The sequence below is a fragment of the Aedes albopictus genome, chromosome 1 (assembly GCF_035046485.1).
Source record: "Aedes albopictus strain Foshan chromosome 1, AalbF5, whole genome shotgun sequence".
Taxonomy (NCBI): Eukaryota; Metazoa; Arthropoda; class Insecta; order Diptera; family Culicidae; genus Aedes; species Aedes albopictus.
This window is the reverse complement of record NC_085136.1, coordinates 169,047,061-169,064,675: the sequence shown is the minus strand read 5'-3', so window position 1 is coordinate 169,064,675 and position 17,615 is coordinate 169,047,061. Positions and strand designations below refer to the sequence as shown.

Genomic DNA, 17,615 nt, shown 5'->3' with positions numbered 1-17,615 from the left:
ACTGAAATACACTTTAAAGTTCGATCTGGATTTTACCCAAATCAGAGTTAAATTTACTACACCAAAAATTAGTAGTTTTCCGCCAAATTCAGATGAAACAATTTTTTTTTTCAACTTTGGTCGAATTTTCTTACTAATTCCATCATTTTCAGAGATAATATGTACATTTAGCAGAATTTTAGGTTTTTACCTAAAGTTGCTACATGACTCGAACTCTTGCCCCACAATTCGAACTTTCGCCCCACTATGTGTAAAATATGATTTCCAAATCGTTTTTGCAAAAAGTTACACATGCTAAAGTATCTTCAAAATATACCTAGTTACGCCCCAAAATAAAATATTGCTGTGTGCATTCAAAATGCAAATATCAAATGCGGGAGTACCAAATGCGGTAAGATTTTCTAACAAGTAACCCGAAGTCAGTGGGAGCTTTCGAATCCTAGGTTGGCGGTGATATTGGCTATGGTTGCTACGTTGCCTTAGATAACATGTGTTACCGCATTTGAAGCGCATTTGGGCATCGTTTGCATCTTGAGCGCACACATCAATATCGAATTCGATTTCATTACAATTCCATTCAATGCGTTGGAAGGACCATCGCATATTACAATTTTTTGATCAAAAACCAACATTTTGTCATAACTTTTCGAAATATTGATCCATTTTCATAATTTTTGGAGTGAAAGACTCTCTTTCAAAAAGGCTTCGAACAACCTTGACACTCGAAAGAAATAATTTGAATTGAGCTCAAAAACTTCAAAAGAAACTCTTGCCCCACTCGAACTTTTGCCCCACTTTACTCTATAGGTATAACACCTTCATCAAAAACGTCATCAATTGTATTCAGAACCTAATAAATCGAGTGCTCTTGACTAGCACTTGCTGCTCTTGGTCTAGTTGAATTAAATTTAACATGATTTTTGGTTGCGTTGATTGAAATAATTGATATTTACTTAATGATGTCTTCGTATTTTTTTAAATTTTCAAAGGGTGTCACCTTATTTTTTTTATATGTACATAAATTTTCAGACTGGCCATATTGTTTTCTGTCCAAATATGGCCAAGCTGTTGTAATTCCAGAAAGTAATGTTTGTTTGTTTGTTTGTTTATTTTCGACACTTGACACCAGGGTGCATTCGTGTCGCATCCAGAAAGTAATAATCTTGAGGAACTAAAAAAAAATATATATATATTAAGACTGCTTTTATGGTACTTATACTGCCGCGTGCAGCATAGTTGTTCCATGTTATATGGGAATCCCTATGAACATGGGACAGTTATGCTGTACACGGCAGTATAGTACTATGAGTAAAATAAATTTTACAATAATAAAGCATTGGCACAAATGTCTAAAATGTTTTTAAAATGTTCATCAATATTTGTTGTAGTGTTCTATTGCTGATTAAGTCTTTGCATAATTAGTTTAAATTGTTCTAACTTAAGGTTGGGATGACAAATATATGTCTGATAAGCGGGTTTGCAAAATTACTACTCTCCGGGAATAAAAACCAAAAGGTTTATGACAGTAACAGGTGTACCAGTTAGAGTTATTTATAAACCATGCTTCGTGGAAAGCTCGTGCATATCGTTACGAAGAGTTAATTTCCAAATATTTATTGCTTCGACCGTCAACATGCGAAGAAAAACTTTCCTCAACGGTTTGATTAACTCATATTGAAAAAAAAATGCATACAGGAACAAATGCGAACCGATGTAAACAGTGTCAAAAAGTAACTTTGAAAAATGTTAGTCTTCAATCGTCTTGGCTTTTTCCTTTTAACTTCTTACGCCTTTATCCCCCCTCGAATCGATAGACGACCAGATGAATAACGGGAATTGATTTTGATAATTTTTCCGATTGTTTGCTTTATGTGGCGTCTCGATAATCGTGTTTGGATTGTCCGGCCTGTTTACCCTTGTGTGTGCACACATGTTGTCGGATAAGGTTGCGATCATCATCATCGTGGAAGGAAAAACGAGATTGGAAACCATGTTGGCGGCCGCAGTCAGTGGTTGGTGAGTCAATGAAAGCATTGCTGTATCAACAGTTGGATACTTCAATTTGTTTGTGGAGATATGCTTAAACTTTGTTGTGTAATGCGGTAGCTAGTTGATTTAGATTTCTCTATTTTAGTAATCTGATTATGTGTTCTCTTCATGTATGTCTGAGCCTATTGTGGTTCTAATATATTTAATCGTTTTAATTCTAGTACTATCATAGTCATATTTTAGTCTTCTTCTAGTCATATTTTAGTCTCATTCTTCTTTTGTTCAAGTTATGTTTCTAGTCTTGATCTAGTCCTGTTATAGTTGTTTTCTATTTATATTCTAGTCATTCTAGTCTTATTCTAGTCATATCCTAATCCTATCAAAGCTTATTTTCTAATCATATTCTAGACATTTTTAGTGATTTGATAGATTGGCTTTTCTCCTAATATAATGTTAATAATGTCAGTCCTATTCTATTTCGGTTATTTAAGTTATACTAGCTTTATCATACAGTCTTATATCTAGTCCTATTACATACTTCGTTGTTTTATGTTTTATTCCCATACTTAGCATACCGTCGTTGGGGGTGACAATGGATCAGAGGGGCGAGATTGGGTCAAAACATTATCTGAAATAGGTCATCAAATATTGCGAATCAAAAAAAAATATGGTGTCATCCTGGTAGTTGCCAGCAATTCCTGTCAGATAATTAGGTTTCTAGAGAAATTACTTAATTTTTGATAAATCATCGAGAAAAGCTTGAAAATAAGGCTTTTTTAAAATGACACCTCGATTAAGCATCACACTTTTAGATGGATTGATACTTTTTAGAATCTCAAACTCATATTTATCATATAATATAGTATCGGTAACTAGTATCAACCTTGACCTGAACTTCATTTACTAGCACTGTTGTCAATGCGGAATTAATTCGCTTCCCTTGACCCATTCTTACCCTCTCGAAGGGATGAGAATGGGTCAATTTTCATACAGTTGCAATTTTAAGGACAATTGGCAAACTTCACATATTTTTGCCTTTCTCGTACACTAAGTGTACTGGAAAGGCTATATGGGTCATTCCATATGAAGTGACCGAGAAAATGTGAAAACTTGCAACCGACCATCACGGATTTGAACCAAATTTGGTTGAAACATTTGTTTAGATGGAAAAAGAAAAAATCCAAATTTTGGTGCCGATCGGATCACCCCTCGGCCCGTGGCAGCACCCCTCGTTTTGGCCGATATGAAAATTATCCTCTCTTTCTTTTATTTTTATCATTGAAACGATTGAACCTACACATTTTCGACCTTCGGCTTTTTTAAAGGAAATCGTTCAGGGAATCCAGAAAAAATATTATTTTTTTGGTACAGTGTTGCCAGATATCGTATTTTTCAATTTTAAAACTAAAAATCGATTTTTCTCAAAATACGTATATTTTGATTTTAAAAATTTTGATTCCATCGTGTTTATCAGACGTTTTTCTATCAAAAAAGCTTAACTTCCCAAAGTAATTTGCGTCGTTCCTGAGATATAGCGTTTTTAAGAAAAAATATTCATTTTTTTCATATAAAGTATCATATAAAATCAGGTGCAGTTTATAAATTTCGCACAAAAAATATTGTTCAATGCCATATAAAGACGTTTTGTGTTGATTTGAAAAATATCAAGTATAAAAAGGATTAAAAAAATGTTACAGTGTTGCCAGTTCATCAATTATGAGGCTATCGTAATGGACTAGCATAACCTGTTGAACTAAAAAATTGTATCTGAGATTGAGATCATCAATTCTAAACAAATTTCATATATTTTAACATTATCTGAACAGAAGTGCTGCCAAATATGTAATATTTATTGTAGAAATCTTAATTTTACTAGAACATTAGTATGAAATCTAATTAACAAGCCAAATGTTTTTTTTTATTTAGGTTTAGTACATTTGGCAACATCGACGTAAAATATATTCAGGAAAACATTTGATGAGTATTTATAAGCAACAGTGCTGAAAATGTAATTTCGATATAACTACATTCAATGACCCACAGCTAATTTCAGAAGCCGAACCTGAAAATATAGATATGATATCTTTTGGAATTAGATAATATTAGATACTACGCATCGTCGCGCAACTGGTAGCTCAGACTTCAGTATTTTTATTTTATATTCGAAGGTCCAACTACTTATAAAAATCCCTGTAAAAATATCTTTTGATTGATTTTTACGGCAGTGTTGCCAAGTATGCTAGTATTTAGCGGAAACGCAAACAATAGGTGCGGGTATTGCGTTTATTCTTACTGGATTGCCGAATAATAGATCATGTCTTTTATTGTCCCAGGCAGAGAAGTGAAGAACAGTGTTGGGTATTGTGTTGTCTATTGATGTGATTGTATGAGTTTTAGTTTGTTCTTCGTGGCGAAGAATGAACGAAAATTTCTGAGTGAAATGGATTAGTGGCGTTTGCTCCCTAGAGCCTACTTTTCTTAGGCTTTTTTTGCATGGGAAAGAGATCGGTTGTACGCGAATGTTAATTCCGATAAATCAAATCGATTGTTCGATCAATTATAGATGACTCCCAGATCAACAATGTATAGTATCATATTAAGGATCGGTATATTCGCCTCACTCCATTCATATTCACTCCTTTTTGCTGAATCGAATCGAGAAAGATGCAGCAAACGGATTGTCGTGATCAAGCACGTAACCCCATCACCAGTGGAAAGCCATGCGCAAGTTGCTTGACATGGATATTCGTTGCCGTTCGTCGCAGTTTTGATCGCAAGCGAATGAATGAATGGCGAAGGGTGAAGAATGCTGGTGAGTGATCGAAGTGGCTGCTGTCGTCGCTGATAAGCAAACACACAAACTAAAGCGACAATCATTCGCTGCGATTAACCATGGAGTAGCAATTATGAATTGTGTTGCCATCTATGCCCATACTCATGCAGTGTTGCCAAATGTGCTCGTTATGTATAAAAACAGAAATCGTTTGTTTTTATTTGGTGTTATACATTTACGAAAGCTTTTGTGTAAATTAGATGTTTACAATAAAAATGACATGTGTGGCAACACTTCCATCTACAACATCGTTGAAATGAATAAAATGACAATTGAAATGAATTTCACAATAGATACATTTTATATTTTAACAATTTATCCTCATCTTTTCCAATAAACCAATTTTTCTATTGCTAACTATCAAACTAACAATAACTGTTAATTATCGGATCATTTTGTCAGATAGGACCATAAACAAGAAAACACAGACAAACAGACGTAACATTGGAAAAAATTCCAACGACCACGGTTTTAACGATCTTTTTAAACCTTTTTAGTTGTAGCTTTCACAACCGGAGGTGAGCACATCATTTTTCTAAGCGTTAGACGTTTCACCTAGTGTGAACTAGGCGATGGATTTTCGCGAAAAATTTTTTAGGTGTTACGTCTGTTTGTCTGTGAAGAAAAGGTCAACAGCAGGGTCGTTAGAGAAAATGTGTATTGTTTTTATCCTGCTCACACATCTTGCAACAAACATGGTGCGCATTTTCAGAATAACCTGTACATTGTCAAACACTTGAAGGTTAGGTTTCATGGTATAATAAAAAAGGTAAACTGGCAACACTGTCACAATTTTTTTAATCCTTTTTATACTCGATATTGTTCAAATCAGCACAAAACGTGATTATATGGCACCGAACAATGTTTTTTACGAAATTTATAAACTGCACCTGATTTTATATGATACTTCATATGAAAAAAAATGAATATTTTTTCTTAAAAACGCTATATCTCAGGAACGACGCAAATTAGTTTGGGCAGTTAAGCTTTTTCGATAGAAAAACGTCTGATAAACACGATGGAATCAAAATTTTTAAAATCAAAATATACGTATTTTGAGAAAAATCGATTTTTAGTTTAAAAATTGAAAAATATTATATCTGGCAACACTGTACCAAAAAATAATATTTTTTCTGGATTCCCTGAACAATTTCCTTTGAAAAAGCCGAAGGTCGAAAATGTGTAGGTGCAATCGTTTCAATGATAAAAATAAAAGAAAGAGAGGATAATTTCCATATCGGCCAAAACGAGGGGTGCTGCCACGGGCCGAGGGGTGATCCGATCGGCACCAAAATTTGGATTTTTTCTTTTTCCATCTAAACAAATGTTTCAGCCAAATTTGGTTCAAATCCGTGATGGTCGATTGCAAGCGGTCGGTCACTTGGCGTGGAATGACCCATATGTTCACCCCAAAAATGACTTTTTGATAGAAGGCCCGGAGGGTCGAGTCACATATACCAATCAACTCAGCTCGACGAATTGAGGTGATGTCTGTGTGTATGTATGTGTGTGTAAGTATGTGTGTATGTGTGTATGTGTGTGTGTACAAAAAACTCACATCACTTTTTGGCAGTAAACCTCAACCGATTTTAATGACCGATGGTTCATTCGACGCGGAATCTGGTCCCATTGTTTCCTATTGAAAATGGTTCGGATCGGTCCAGCCGTTCCGGAGTTATGGCCATTTAGGTGTTCCGGGCCGGTACCCCTGGGAGGGGCCAGACATAAAAATGCAACAAACCCATGCATGCGACACATTAAACCACGGCATTTCCGATAACCTGATGAATGGTAAGCAGGAAAATAATCTCAGACCATATCAGAACCAGTAGTGTTCCGGAACCGGTTCCGGATGCCCCGCCGGAAGTGGCCAAATATAAATTTGAACATAACACATTCATGTGACTCATCAAACAGCGGCATTTTGGGTAACCTGATGAACAGTTAGCAGGAAAATAGTATCAGACCATATCTGAACCGGTGGTGTTCCGGAACCGGTTCAGGATGTCCCGCCGGAAGTGGCCAAATATAAAAGAGAACCAAACCCATGCATGCGACACATCAATCAGCGACATTTTTGATAACCTGATGAATGGTTAGCAGGAAAACAGTATCAGAACACATATTAACTGGTAGTGTTCCGGAACCGGTTCTGGGTGTCCTGCCGGAAGTGGCCAAATATAAAATTCAACATAACTCATTCATGCGACACATCAATCAGCGGCATTTTCGTTAACCTGATGAACGGTTAGCAGGAAAATAGTATCAGACCATATCTGAACCGGTAGTGTTCCGGAACCGGTTCCGGATGTCCCGCCGGAAGTGATCAAATATAAAAGAGAACCAACCCCATGCATGCGACACATCAAACAGCGGCATTTTCGATAACCTGATGAACGGTTAGCAGGAAAACAGTATCAGAACACATCTTAACTGGTAGTGTTCCGGAAACGGTTCCGGGGGGTCCCAACAGAAGTGGCCAAAAATAAAAGTGAACCAAACCCATCCATGCGAGACAGCAAAGCGCGGCTTTCTTGATAACCTTATGAACGTTTGCAAGCAAATAGGTTCACACTATACAGGGTGTTAGGTTCGTGAATGCAAACATTTTAAGGATTGATAGAAGATCATAAATGGTGAAAAAAATGTGTACCCATATGGTCAAATCTCAACCGTTACGTAGTAATAGAACTTTACATGTTTTTGACTTTGCTTGCTTCAAACTGGCTTCAATTTGAAAATGGTTCAACTTATCGCAGCTTTTTAACCCTCATTCGAAAGTTTATTCAAATATCTACTTTCAATTATATTGGTTTAGTTAAATAACTTAGTTTTCTAAAGCAAATAAGCTCGACAGTATTGTTTTTTATTTCTTTTGGTAAATTATCTTTTAAAACTGCGTAATAAATTTGGAATTTCTTTTAGAAAAAATCGAGGCCACTGTTCTGTTCTACAACTCGTTCTTTGACTTCAAACGTCTAGCTCCTCTCGTGTTCTTGTTATTCCGAATTCAACATCGTATTTCAGATCATGAATTTGCAACTGTAAAGGTAAGCACTTATTTGCACACTACACTAAATTCTGTTTTTACGCGATTTTTTGTTCCGCGTAAAAAAAATCGTGTAAAAAAAGTTTTCAAAATTTTTTTTATCGGATCATCCTAAAATTTTGACAGGGTATCAAGGATGATAAGAGAGATCTTTGGTAGAAATTTGAGACCCATCGGAAGTAAATTGCGACCAGGAGAGAAGAATCTTTCCAAAAACACATCGCGTAATTTCGAGAAAATCGTGTAAAAAAAATCGTGTAAAATAAAACCGCGTAAAAAAAGATCGTGTAAAAAAAGAATTTAGTGTATGCCGCTGGAGCTAGCGCACGCTGATATCAGCACATTTGCCCAAAAGTACTCGCGGCAAATCCCTGAGAAAAGGAACAGCCGCGTTTTTTGTTCCCCTTTAACTCCATTCTTATGGGAGATAACATTGCGGCATTTCCTCAAGTGCGGCTGTTCCTTTCCAAGAGGACTTGCCGCGTGGAATTTCGTGCAAATGCGCGTTTCAGAACATTGCAAAGGCCGCGCTGTGTATCATTCAGCACACCAGTCAATATATCGTTTTGCACCACGCGCACAGTCTTGGTCACCTGCCGAACCACAGCAGAAGTACGTATGAAGCATAAGGACAAGGCCGTCGATGCGCGGTACAAGAAAATAAAGGTTTGCACTCACGAACCTAACACCCTGTATTAGAGACTATCGATAGTTTTCCGGAACCGGTTTCGAGTTTCCCGACGGAAGTGGCTAAATCTGAAAGTGAACCAAACCCGTGCACGCGACACCACAAATAAAGGCTTTAGGTTACATGATGAACAGTCGACAAGACAAAAGTCTCAGACCAATCCCGCCGGAAATATAAAATGTAAAAGGGAATCAATATATGTGAGATGTCAAATGATTTATTCGGTAACCTGATGAACGGTTAGCAACAAAAAAAAGTCTCAGACCAAATTTGGGACAAGAGGTCCTGTCCGGGAACCGATTTTGGGTGTCTCGTCATAAGTGGTAAAATATAAAAGTGACCTGAACCTGTGCATGCGACACACCAAATCGCGGCTTTTTCAATAACCTGAAACGAATCGGTAAACTATCAGTGCCAGGCCGACTCAAGACACAAGAGACTCTCCGGTAATCCCAGGGTCGGCTAGCTACTGGGTAATCAAGGGCACTTTCGCGATACAAAAACACTACACCAAGAACTTTCACGTTTCTTAACACGTACGTCCCCAACCCCCAGTTCGACGAAAATTTCAAAATTCAAATGGCTGATTCTCAGTCATTTTTCAACGGATTTTCAAAATTTTTGCACCAATCGATCACAAATTTCTTCTAGTTTTAAGAACCGGAGTCCACTTTACGGAAGCGGTCATGGTTCCGGAATTATTCCGGGGAGCCGTGGGGTAACCTCCTTATCGCTCATGGTGGCCACATTGTAACGTTAGCTAAAACCTAACATGCAGCATATCAATCTTCATGATTTTGCAAAACAGGAGCTCTAGAAGGTATTTCGAGACTTTCTGGACATATTGGCCACTATCGAAGATACTCCGGGAACCTGGTGTCCCCGGGGAAGTGGCCAGTTCGTGATTTTTTTCTGAACCCTGTCTTGTGACATATCATTCTTCATGATTTTGCAGAACAAGAACTCTAGAATGCATTTCGAGACTTTCTGGAGATAATAGTCACTATCGGAGATACTCCGGGAACCTGGTGTTCCCGAAAAGTGGCCAGTTCGTGAATTTTTCTGAACCCTATCTTGCGACATATCATTCTTCATGATTTTGCAAAACAAGAACTCTTGAAGATATTTTGAGACTTTCTGGACATATTGGCCACTATCCGAGGGACTCCGGGAACCTGGTGCCTCCGGGGAAGTGGCCAGTTCGTGTTTTTTTTTCTGAACCCTGTCTTGCGACATATCATTCTTCATGATTTTGCAAAACAAGAACTCTAGAATGCATTTAGAGACTTTCTGAACATATTGGCCACTCTCGGAGATACTCCGGAAACCTGGTGCCCCCAGGGAAGTAGCCAGTTTGTGATTTTTTCTGAACCCTATCTTGCGACATATCATTCTTCATGATTTTATAAAACAAGAACTCTAGAATGCATTTCGAGACTTTCTGGAGATAATGGCCACTATCGGAGATACTCCGGGTACCTGGTGCCCCCGGAAAGTGGCCAGTTCATGATTTTTTTCTGAACCCTATCTTGCGACATATCATTGTTCGTGATTTTGCAAAACAAGAACTCTTGGATGTATTTCTAGACTTTCTGGACATATTGGCCACTATCAGAGGGACTCCGGAAACCTGGTGCCCCCGGGGAAGAGGCCAGTTCATGATTTTTTTCTGAACCCTGTCTTGCGACATATCATTCTTCATGATTTTGCAAAACAAGAACTCTGGAAGGAATTGCGACACTTTCTGGGCATATTGGCCACTATCGGAGCTATTCCGGGAACCTAGTGCCCTCGGAGAAGTGGCCAGTTCGTGTTTTTTGTATGTCTTGCCGCAGAATTGATTTTTGCACATCTTGACCACTATCAAACGTATTCCAGGAACCTGGTGCCCCCGGGAAGTGGCCTGTTTGTGATTATTTTGAAGCCAGTCTGGCGACGTATCAATAGAAGACATTTGGAGACTTTTTGAATATACTGGCCACCAGCAGAGGTACTCCGAGAGCCTGGCTCACCCGGGGAAATGGCCAGTTCATGATTTTTTTTTTCAGAACCCGGTCTTGCAACATTTCAATCTTCATAATTTTGTATAATAGGAACTCTGGAAGACATTTCAAGACTTTTTGGAAATATTGGTCACTATCAGAGTTACTTCTGGAACTTGGTTGCCCGAGGAAGTGGCCAATTTTTGATTCCCTCTGAAGCCTGTTTTGCGACATACATATCAATCTTCTTGATGTTGCAAAACAAGAACTGTAGGAAACTTTTGGAGGATTTTTGGATATACAGTCCACTGTCAGAGGTGCTCAGAGAACCTGATTATTCCAGGGAGCCACCAGTTCGTGATTTTGAAAACGGCCTTGCAACATTTCAATCGTCATAATATTGCAAAACAAGAGAACTCTAGAAGATTTTTCAGGTATTTTTGTCTTGTTAGACACAATCAGAAGATACTTCGAGATACTTTTTTGACCCCGGTTTTATGACATATCAATTTTTATCATTTTGCAAAACAACAACTGTTTGGACATATTGGCCAGTCCTTCAGGAACCTGTTTTTTGATAAAAGGCCAATTTGTGAAAATTTTTCGATCCTTGTTTTTCGACACATCAATATTCATAATTTTTCCTCCTCAAGCGGTTTACAGATAACACAAATAATTCCTTAGGGAAAAGGTTTGTGGGATCATCTCGTTGGATTTCGCTCGATTATGTTCAGAATTTGTAGGAAGTATTCTTTTAGGGGTTCTTCAAAGAGTTTATCTTTAAGAATTCTTATGAAATTCTTCCAAGCAGTTCCTCAGACTACCTCCAGAAGTACTTTCAGGATACTTCGACGAATGGGATATTTACATGTAGTTTCTTGATATTTCCAGATATCCATATCCAGATATTATCCAAAATTACTTTTTTGTTTTCCCTACTGGGTTTCTCTCAGGGATTCCTCCAAGGCTTAGGTTATTTTTTGGATTTCGGTGTGAAGTTCTTATTTGGACCCCTAAAATAATGTTTTGACGTCTGTGAATTTTCCAGGAACTGCTTCTAGGATTGACCCAGGTGCCAATTTTTTAATTCCTCCACCAGGAAAATAGCAAAATAGGGTCCTGAAAAAAAAAATCATGAACTGGCCATTTCCCCGGGGGTACCAGGTTCCCGGAATTCCTCCAGTAGTGGCTAATATGTTCAAAAAGCCTCGAAATATCTTCAAGAGTTCTTGTTTTGCAAAATCATGCAGAGTGATACCTCGCAAGACAGTATTCAGAAAATAAATCATAACCTGACCACTTCCTCGGTGGCACCAGGTTCCCGGAGTACCTCCGATAGTGGCCATTATCTCCAGAAAGTCTCGAAATGCATTTTAGAGTTCTTGTTTTGCAAAATCATGAAGAATGATATGTCGCAAGAGGAACATCACGAACTGGCCACTTCCCCGGGGACATCAGGTTCCCGGTGTATCTCCGATAGTGGCCAATATGTCCAGATATGTCATAACCTGACCACTTCCTCGGTGGCACCAGGTTCCCGGAGTACCTCCGATAGTGGCCATTATCTCCAGAAAGTCTCGAAATGCATTCTAGAGTTCTTGTTTTGTAAAATCATGAAGAATGATATGTCGCAAGACAGGGTTCAGAAAAAAACATGAACTGGTCACTTCCTCGGAGGCTCAGGTTCCCGGAGTCCCTCTGATAGTGGCCAATATGTCCAGAAAGTCTCAAAGTCTCAAAATCATGAATAAGGATATGTCGCAAGATAGGGATTAGAAAAAATCACGAACTGGCCACTTCCCGGGGGCACCAGGTTCCCGGAGTCCCTCTGATAGTGGCCATTATCTCCAGAAAGTCTCGAAATGCATTCTAAAGTTCTTGTTTTGTAAAATAATGAAGAATGATATGTCGCAAGATAGGGTTCAGATAAAAATCACGAACTGGCTACTTCCCTGGGGCACCAGGTTTCCGGAGTATCTCTGAGAGTGGCCAATATGTCCAGAAAGTCTCGAAATGCATTCTAGAGTTCTTGTTTTGCAAAATCATGAAGAATGATATGTCGCAAGACAGGGTTCAGAAAAAAAAACACGAACTGGCCACTTTCCCGGGGGCACCAGGTTCCCGGGATCCCTCTGATAGTGGTCAATATGTCCAGGAGGTCTCAAAATATCTTCAAGAGTTCTTGTTTTGCAAGATCATGAAGAATGATATGTCGTAAGATAGGGTTCAGAAAAAACATGAACTGCCTACTTCCCTGGGGGCACCAGTTTCCCGAAGTATCTCCGATAGTGGCCATTATCTCCAGAAAGTCTCGTAATGCATTCGAGAGTTCTTGTTTTGCAAAATCATGAAGAATGATATGTCGCAAGACAGGGTTCAGAAAAAAAAATCACGAACTGGTCACTTCCCCGAATCCCCGGGGACACCAGGTTCCCGGTGTATCTCCGTTAGTGGCCATTATCTCCAGAAAGTCTCGAAATGCATTCTAGAGTTCTTGTTTTGCGAAATCATGAAGAACGATATGTCGCAAGACAGGGTTCAGAAAAAAAACACGAACTGGCCGCTTCCCCGGGGGCACCAGGTTCCCGAAGTATCTCCGATAGTGGCCTTTATCTCCAGAAAGTCTCGTAATGCATTCGAGAGTTCTTGTTTTGCAAAATCATGAAGAATGACATGTCGCAATACAGGGTTCAGAAAAAAAAATCACGAACTGGACACTTCCCCGAATCCCCGGTTACACCAGGTTTCCGGTGTATCTCCGTTAGTGGCCAATATGTCCACAAAGTCTCGAAATGCATTCTAGAGTTCTTGTTTTGCAAAATCATGAAGAATGATATGTCGCAAGACAGGGTTCAGAAAAAAACTCGAACTGGCCACTTCCCCGGGGGCACCAGGTTCCCGGGATCCCTCTGATAGTGGTCAATATGTCCAGGAAGTCTCGAAATATCTTCAAGAGTTCTTGTTTTGCAAAATCATGAAGAATGATATGTCGTAAGATAGGGTTCAGAAAAATACATGAACTGGCTACTTCCCTGGGGGCACCAGGTTCCCGAAGTATTTCCGATAGTGGCCATTATCTCCAAAAAGTCTCGTAATGCATTCGAGAGTTCTTGTTTTGCAAAATCATGAAGAATGATATGTCGCAAGACAGGGTTCAGAAAAAAAAATCACCAACTGGTCACTTCCTCGAATCCCCGGGGACACCAGGTTCCCCGTGTATCTCCGTTAGTGGCCAATATGTCCAGAAAGTCTCGAAATGCATTCTAGAGTTCTTGTTTTGCAAAATCATGAAGAATGATATGTCGCAAGACAGGGTTCAGAAAAAATCACGAACCGGCCACTTCCCGGGGGCACCAGGCTCCCGGAGTATCTCCAATAGTGGCCATTATCTCCAGAAAGTCTCGAAATGCATTCTAGAGTTTTTGTTTTGCAAAATCATGAAGAATGATATGTCGCAAGACAGGGTTCATAAAAAATCATGAAATGGCCACTTCCCCGGGGCACCAAGTTCCCGGAGTATCTCCGATAGCGGCCAATATGTCCAGAAAGTCTCGAAATACCTTCTAGAGTTCCTGTTTTGCAAAATTATGAAGATTGATATGCTGCATGTGAGGTTTTAGCTAACGTTACAATGTGGCCACCATGAGCGATAAAGAGGTTACCCCACGACTCCCCGGAATAATTCCGGAACCATGACCGCTTCCGTAAAGTGGACTCCGATTCATAAAACTAGAAGGAATTTGTGATCGATTGGTGCAAAAATTTTGAAAATCCGTTGAAAAATGACTGAGAACCAGATATTTGAATTTTGAAATTTTTGTCGAAATGGGGGTTGGGGACGTACGTGTTTAATATAATTTTATTAAAACCCTAATTGTGGCGTGTGCGTGTTGTTCTGTGTAATAAAATTTGTGTTAATTTGTTAAGTGTGGCCTATTTCTATGTTTGGTGGTACCGGTACATACCGCTGCTGCTTGAAGGTGGTGTCGATGGCCGACACAGCGACTCCTGTCGAGCGGTGCGGTCGGAAATCTCGCCGGATGATGAAGCGAGCGGGGCCGGTACTCGACCGACGGAACCAGCGGGCGTTGCTGGGGGGGGGGGGATGCAGGCGTCTTCTCTCTTAGGCTCAATCGACCGGCCGTGGCATGGCCACCTTGGACGGCCGAGAGGGGAAATCCTCCTTGACGGTTAAGGCGATCTGCCTGAGGATCCGTCCGGAAAAGGACGGTAAAACTCCTTGACGAGTTAAGCGCGGAAGCCTGATGGCTTCGCGGGCCGACCCGTGTGCTGGACGGTGGGACTTAAAGGTCCAAACAAAAGAGGTCCTATGGACGGTACATTTTAACAACCAATCTTCAAATAGAATGCAGGGCATTTAAATTACCTAAGCAGTATCTTCCCCAAAGCACAGCCTAGCTCCTGCTAAGAAAAGGGGGGGGGGGGGGGGGTTCGTTCACTCAGTCAGAATCACTGCACCATGAAAATCACACGTCTTAGCACACGGACGCCTGTTAAATTATTAGCCAGTTTTGGGCAATGGCCGTTTTGTATAATCATTCCCTTATTCCGTCATTCTTTCATCCATCATTTAATATGCTGTTTCGCTCGAAGTTCAATTTTCTGTCCCATATTTCATCTTTGGTAACGAGACAACACATTTACAGCGGTACTTGACCCTTTCACTTCTGTGGTATCTCTACTGTTTTTACACAAGAAACGTGAAGGGTCCTACACATACAACATAATTCAAAACAAAAATCAACAATCTTGTAACCAAACGGTTACACTATCCACCACCCCGATGAAAAAAATGCGAAAGCACGAAGAGATTTTGCATTTTTTTTTTCAATCTACTCTCTCAAGTCATCTTCGGCCGCCATCGGTTCGTGGATGCACAACAAACATTTTAAAATATTTACAAAATTACAAACAACAACAATTTAAAAATCTACTTACTACTATCGCGCGATATCATAATTAAACTTTACTACAAATTAAAAATATAAATAATGAAACATACTAAAATAATACTTCCGTACGTGCACAATAAACATTTTAAAATCGGAAAACGAAATAAATTAACACATGCAAAATATGTACAAAACATTTTAAAAATTCTTATAAAATATCCCGTATTATGGGTAGACAACATTTATAAACTATTTACATTGATGCGCATCGAAAAACAATTTTACAACCCTATTTACAAATACTGACAACACAAAGATCACATTCGATCAGCACGACCGAATCCCCAGGCGGGATTGATTCGCCGGCGGGCAAACTGTATGACACAATAGTGACAGTGACAGTTTGCGAAACGTCATGAATCTGTCAAAGTGGACTGACACAGCATCTCTATTGTTCGATATGTTTATGTTTATGCTGTTCAGTCGCGAAAAATTCGAAGTGAAAAGTAGTTTTAAAAGTGGCCTTTTTCGACGAGAATGTATTGGTAAGTACGTACGTATATGAACATATCGAAGGAGAACCTTCATATATGTGTGTCTTTCATTTTAGGTGAATGAATTCTGCTCATTCTAGGGGTTTTGGCCAATGTGACGGCAATCTTTGCTCAGAAAGATTGGTCCATTGCCACCCATAAAGTCCCGGGACAACCATGATGACCATCTTGCCGCTGCAAGACGACATCAGGTAAGTAAAGTGTACACAATAAAATGACCAAACCATCTAATTTGGTTGGTACTGATTTTAGATTCTGGCCAATTGAATCAATGGGCGATCCCCTCCCAACCGCTCCACAGGTGGAGGAAGGCGAAGGCGATTTCGCTTACCCCTCGCAACTCTCCCCCGATCCTGCCAGGGCTGGTATGGATCCCCGTAATAAATCAAGGTAAGTTGGATCTAATTTCCACGCATGCTAGCCTTTCTGCACGACCGCCCGGAGTCTTTCATCCGTCGGTCTGACTAATCTAGGACTAACAGCTAACGATTCCCATAACAACTAACACAATCGACTAACAATTTCATAGTCCTTCGGTGTTGAAAATTGCTAAAACGGTTCATTTCCTCTTTCTTTTCAGATCTTCATTCGTCCAGCGATTTCTGCCGCCGGCGACTGGGGATAGTTAATTACTCCCGCACCTCACCGGATAGATGACAAACTGCCGAAGAATAGAATGTGAAAATGAAAAGAAAAATAAATTGTGTTTTTTTTTAAGTAGAAATTTAGAAGTGTTTCTTCTTTTTCTTATTGGAAGAAAAGACCTTTTGGGGGGTTCCAGGTGTGCGTCCGGAACTGAGATTGTTCGAAGAAGGGATGGGTTCCAAAAATCGAAGAAGGTTTTCGCTGCACAGTTCTTTGGCCGTAGGTTCCGCTCGAAGATTTAGGTTGGCCTTTTTCCGGATCTTGAACGACCGGGTCTGCTTTCGTAGGGATTCGGCGTTCGAAGTTTGGTCTTTTGAAGTTTGGAAAGCTTTACCAGGTAAGTCTCTGGGAAAACTCGATGAATGAAGCACCGACTTACTGGTGTCAAATTCGGGGGAAAAGTAACCAGAAGAGTAGCGTGACACTGGGCTCCTTTTCGTTCCCTTTTCGGCCTGAAGATGGTCTTCCGAATCAGGTTCGGGCTCGCTGAAGGACATTTCTAAGTCATCGGAATCGGAACTAGGGATGATCAATTCGATCTCCTCCTCTGGTTCTGATTCCGGCGCCCTGTATTCGCACGTCGCGCTGGGGGGCAAATAGCGAGAATTTACATCGCATGTGACGATGTTCATGTCACGCATGAAAAGGTAGATAATTCGTTTAATTTTAACGACGTCTGCTGGCATCATCACCCCCGAAGTCCTTTGCTCCCGAATGGTCGACAAAGTCTCTTCGAGGTCCAGCTCTAACTCCTCTAGCGGGTAGTTAGGATGCGTCGAGAGCAACGGACGAGGCATTTCAAACCATTCCTCTAAGTCCGACTCGTCCGCATCGTACGTCGACGGCTGCCAATTGATTGGTTTATAATTGGCTTCAGCCTTTGCTCGTCGCTTGCGAGTCATTGTGTATGAGAATCTGCGTGTGTTGTGAGTCAGTAGGGTAAAATGAAATGGAAAAACATA

At 39.9% G+C, this 17,615-nt stretch overlaps 1 protein-coding gene across 1 annotated transcript; it reads right to left on the bottom strand.

The window, feature by feature from the left end:
* Window positions 1-16,729: 16,729 nt before the first annotated feature.
* LOC115260864 (uncharacterized) lies at window positions 16,730-17,615 on the bottom strand. The gene has a single exon (XM_029862188.2). It carries the CDS (start codon window positions 17,553-17,555, stop codon window positions 16,734-16,736), a length of 822 nt encoding a protein of 273 aa, XP_029718048.1. The 5' UTR covers window positions 17,556-17,615; the 3' UTR covers window positions 16,730-16,733.

Excerpts from the sequence above, each read along its gene's own strand:
- LOC115260864 (XM_029862188.2), bottom strand. The coding sequence starts at position 17,555 with ATGACTCGCAAGCGACGAGCAAAGGCTGAAGCCAATTATAAACCAATC.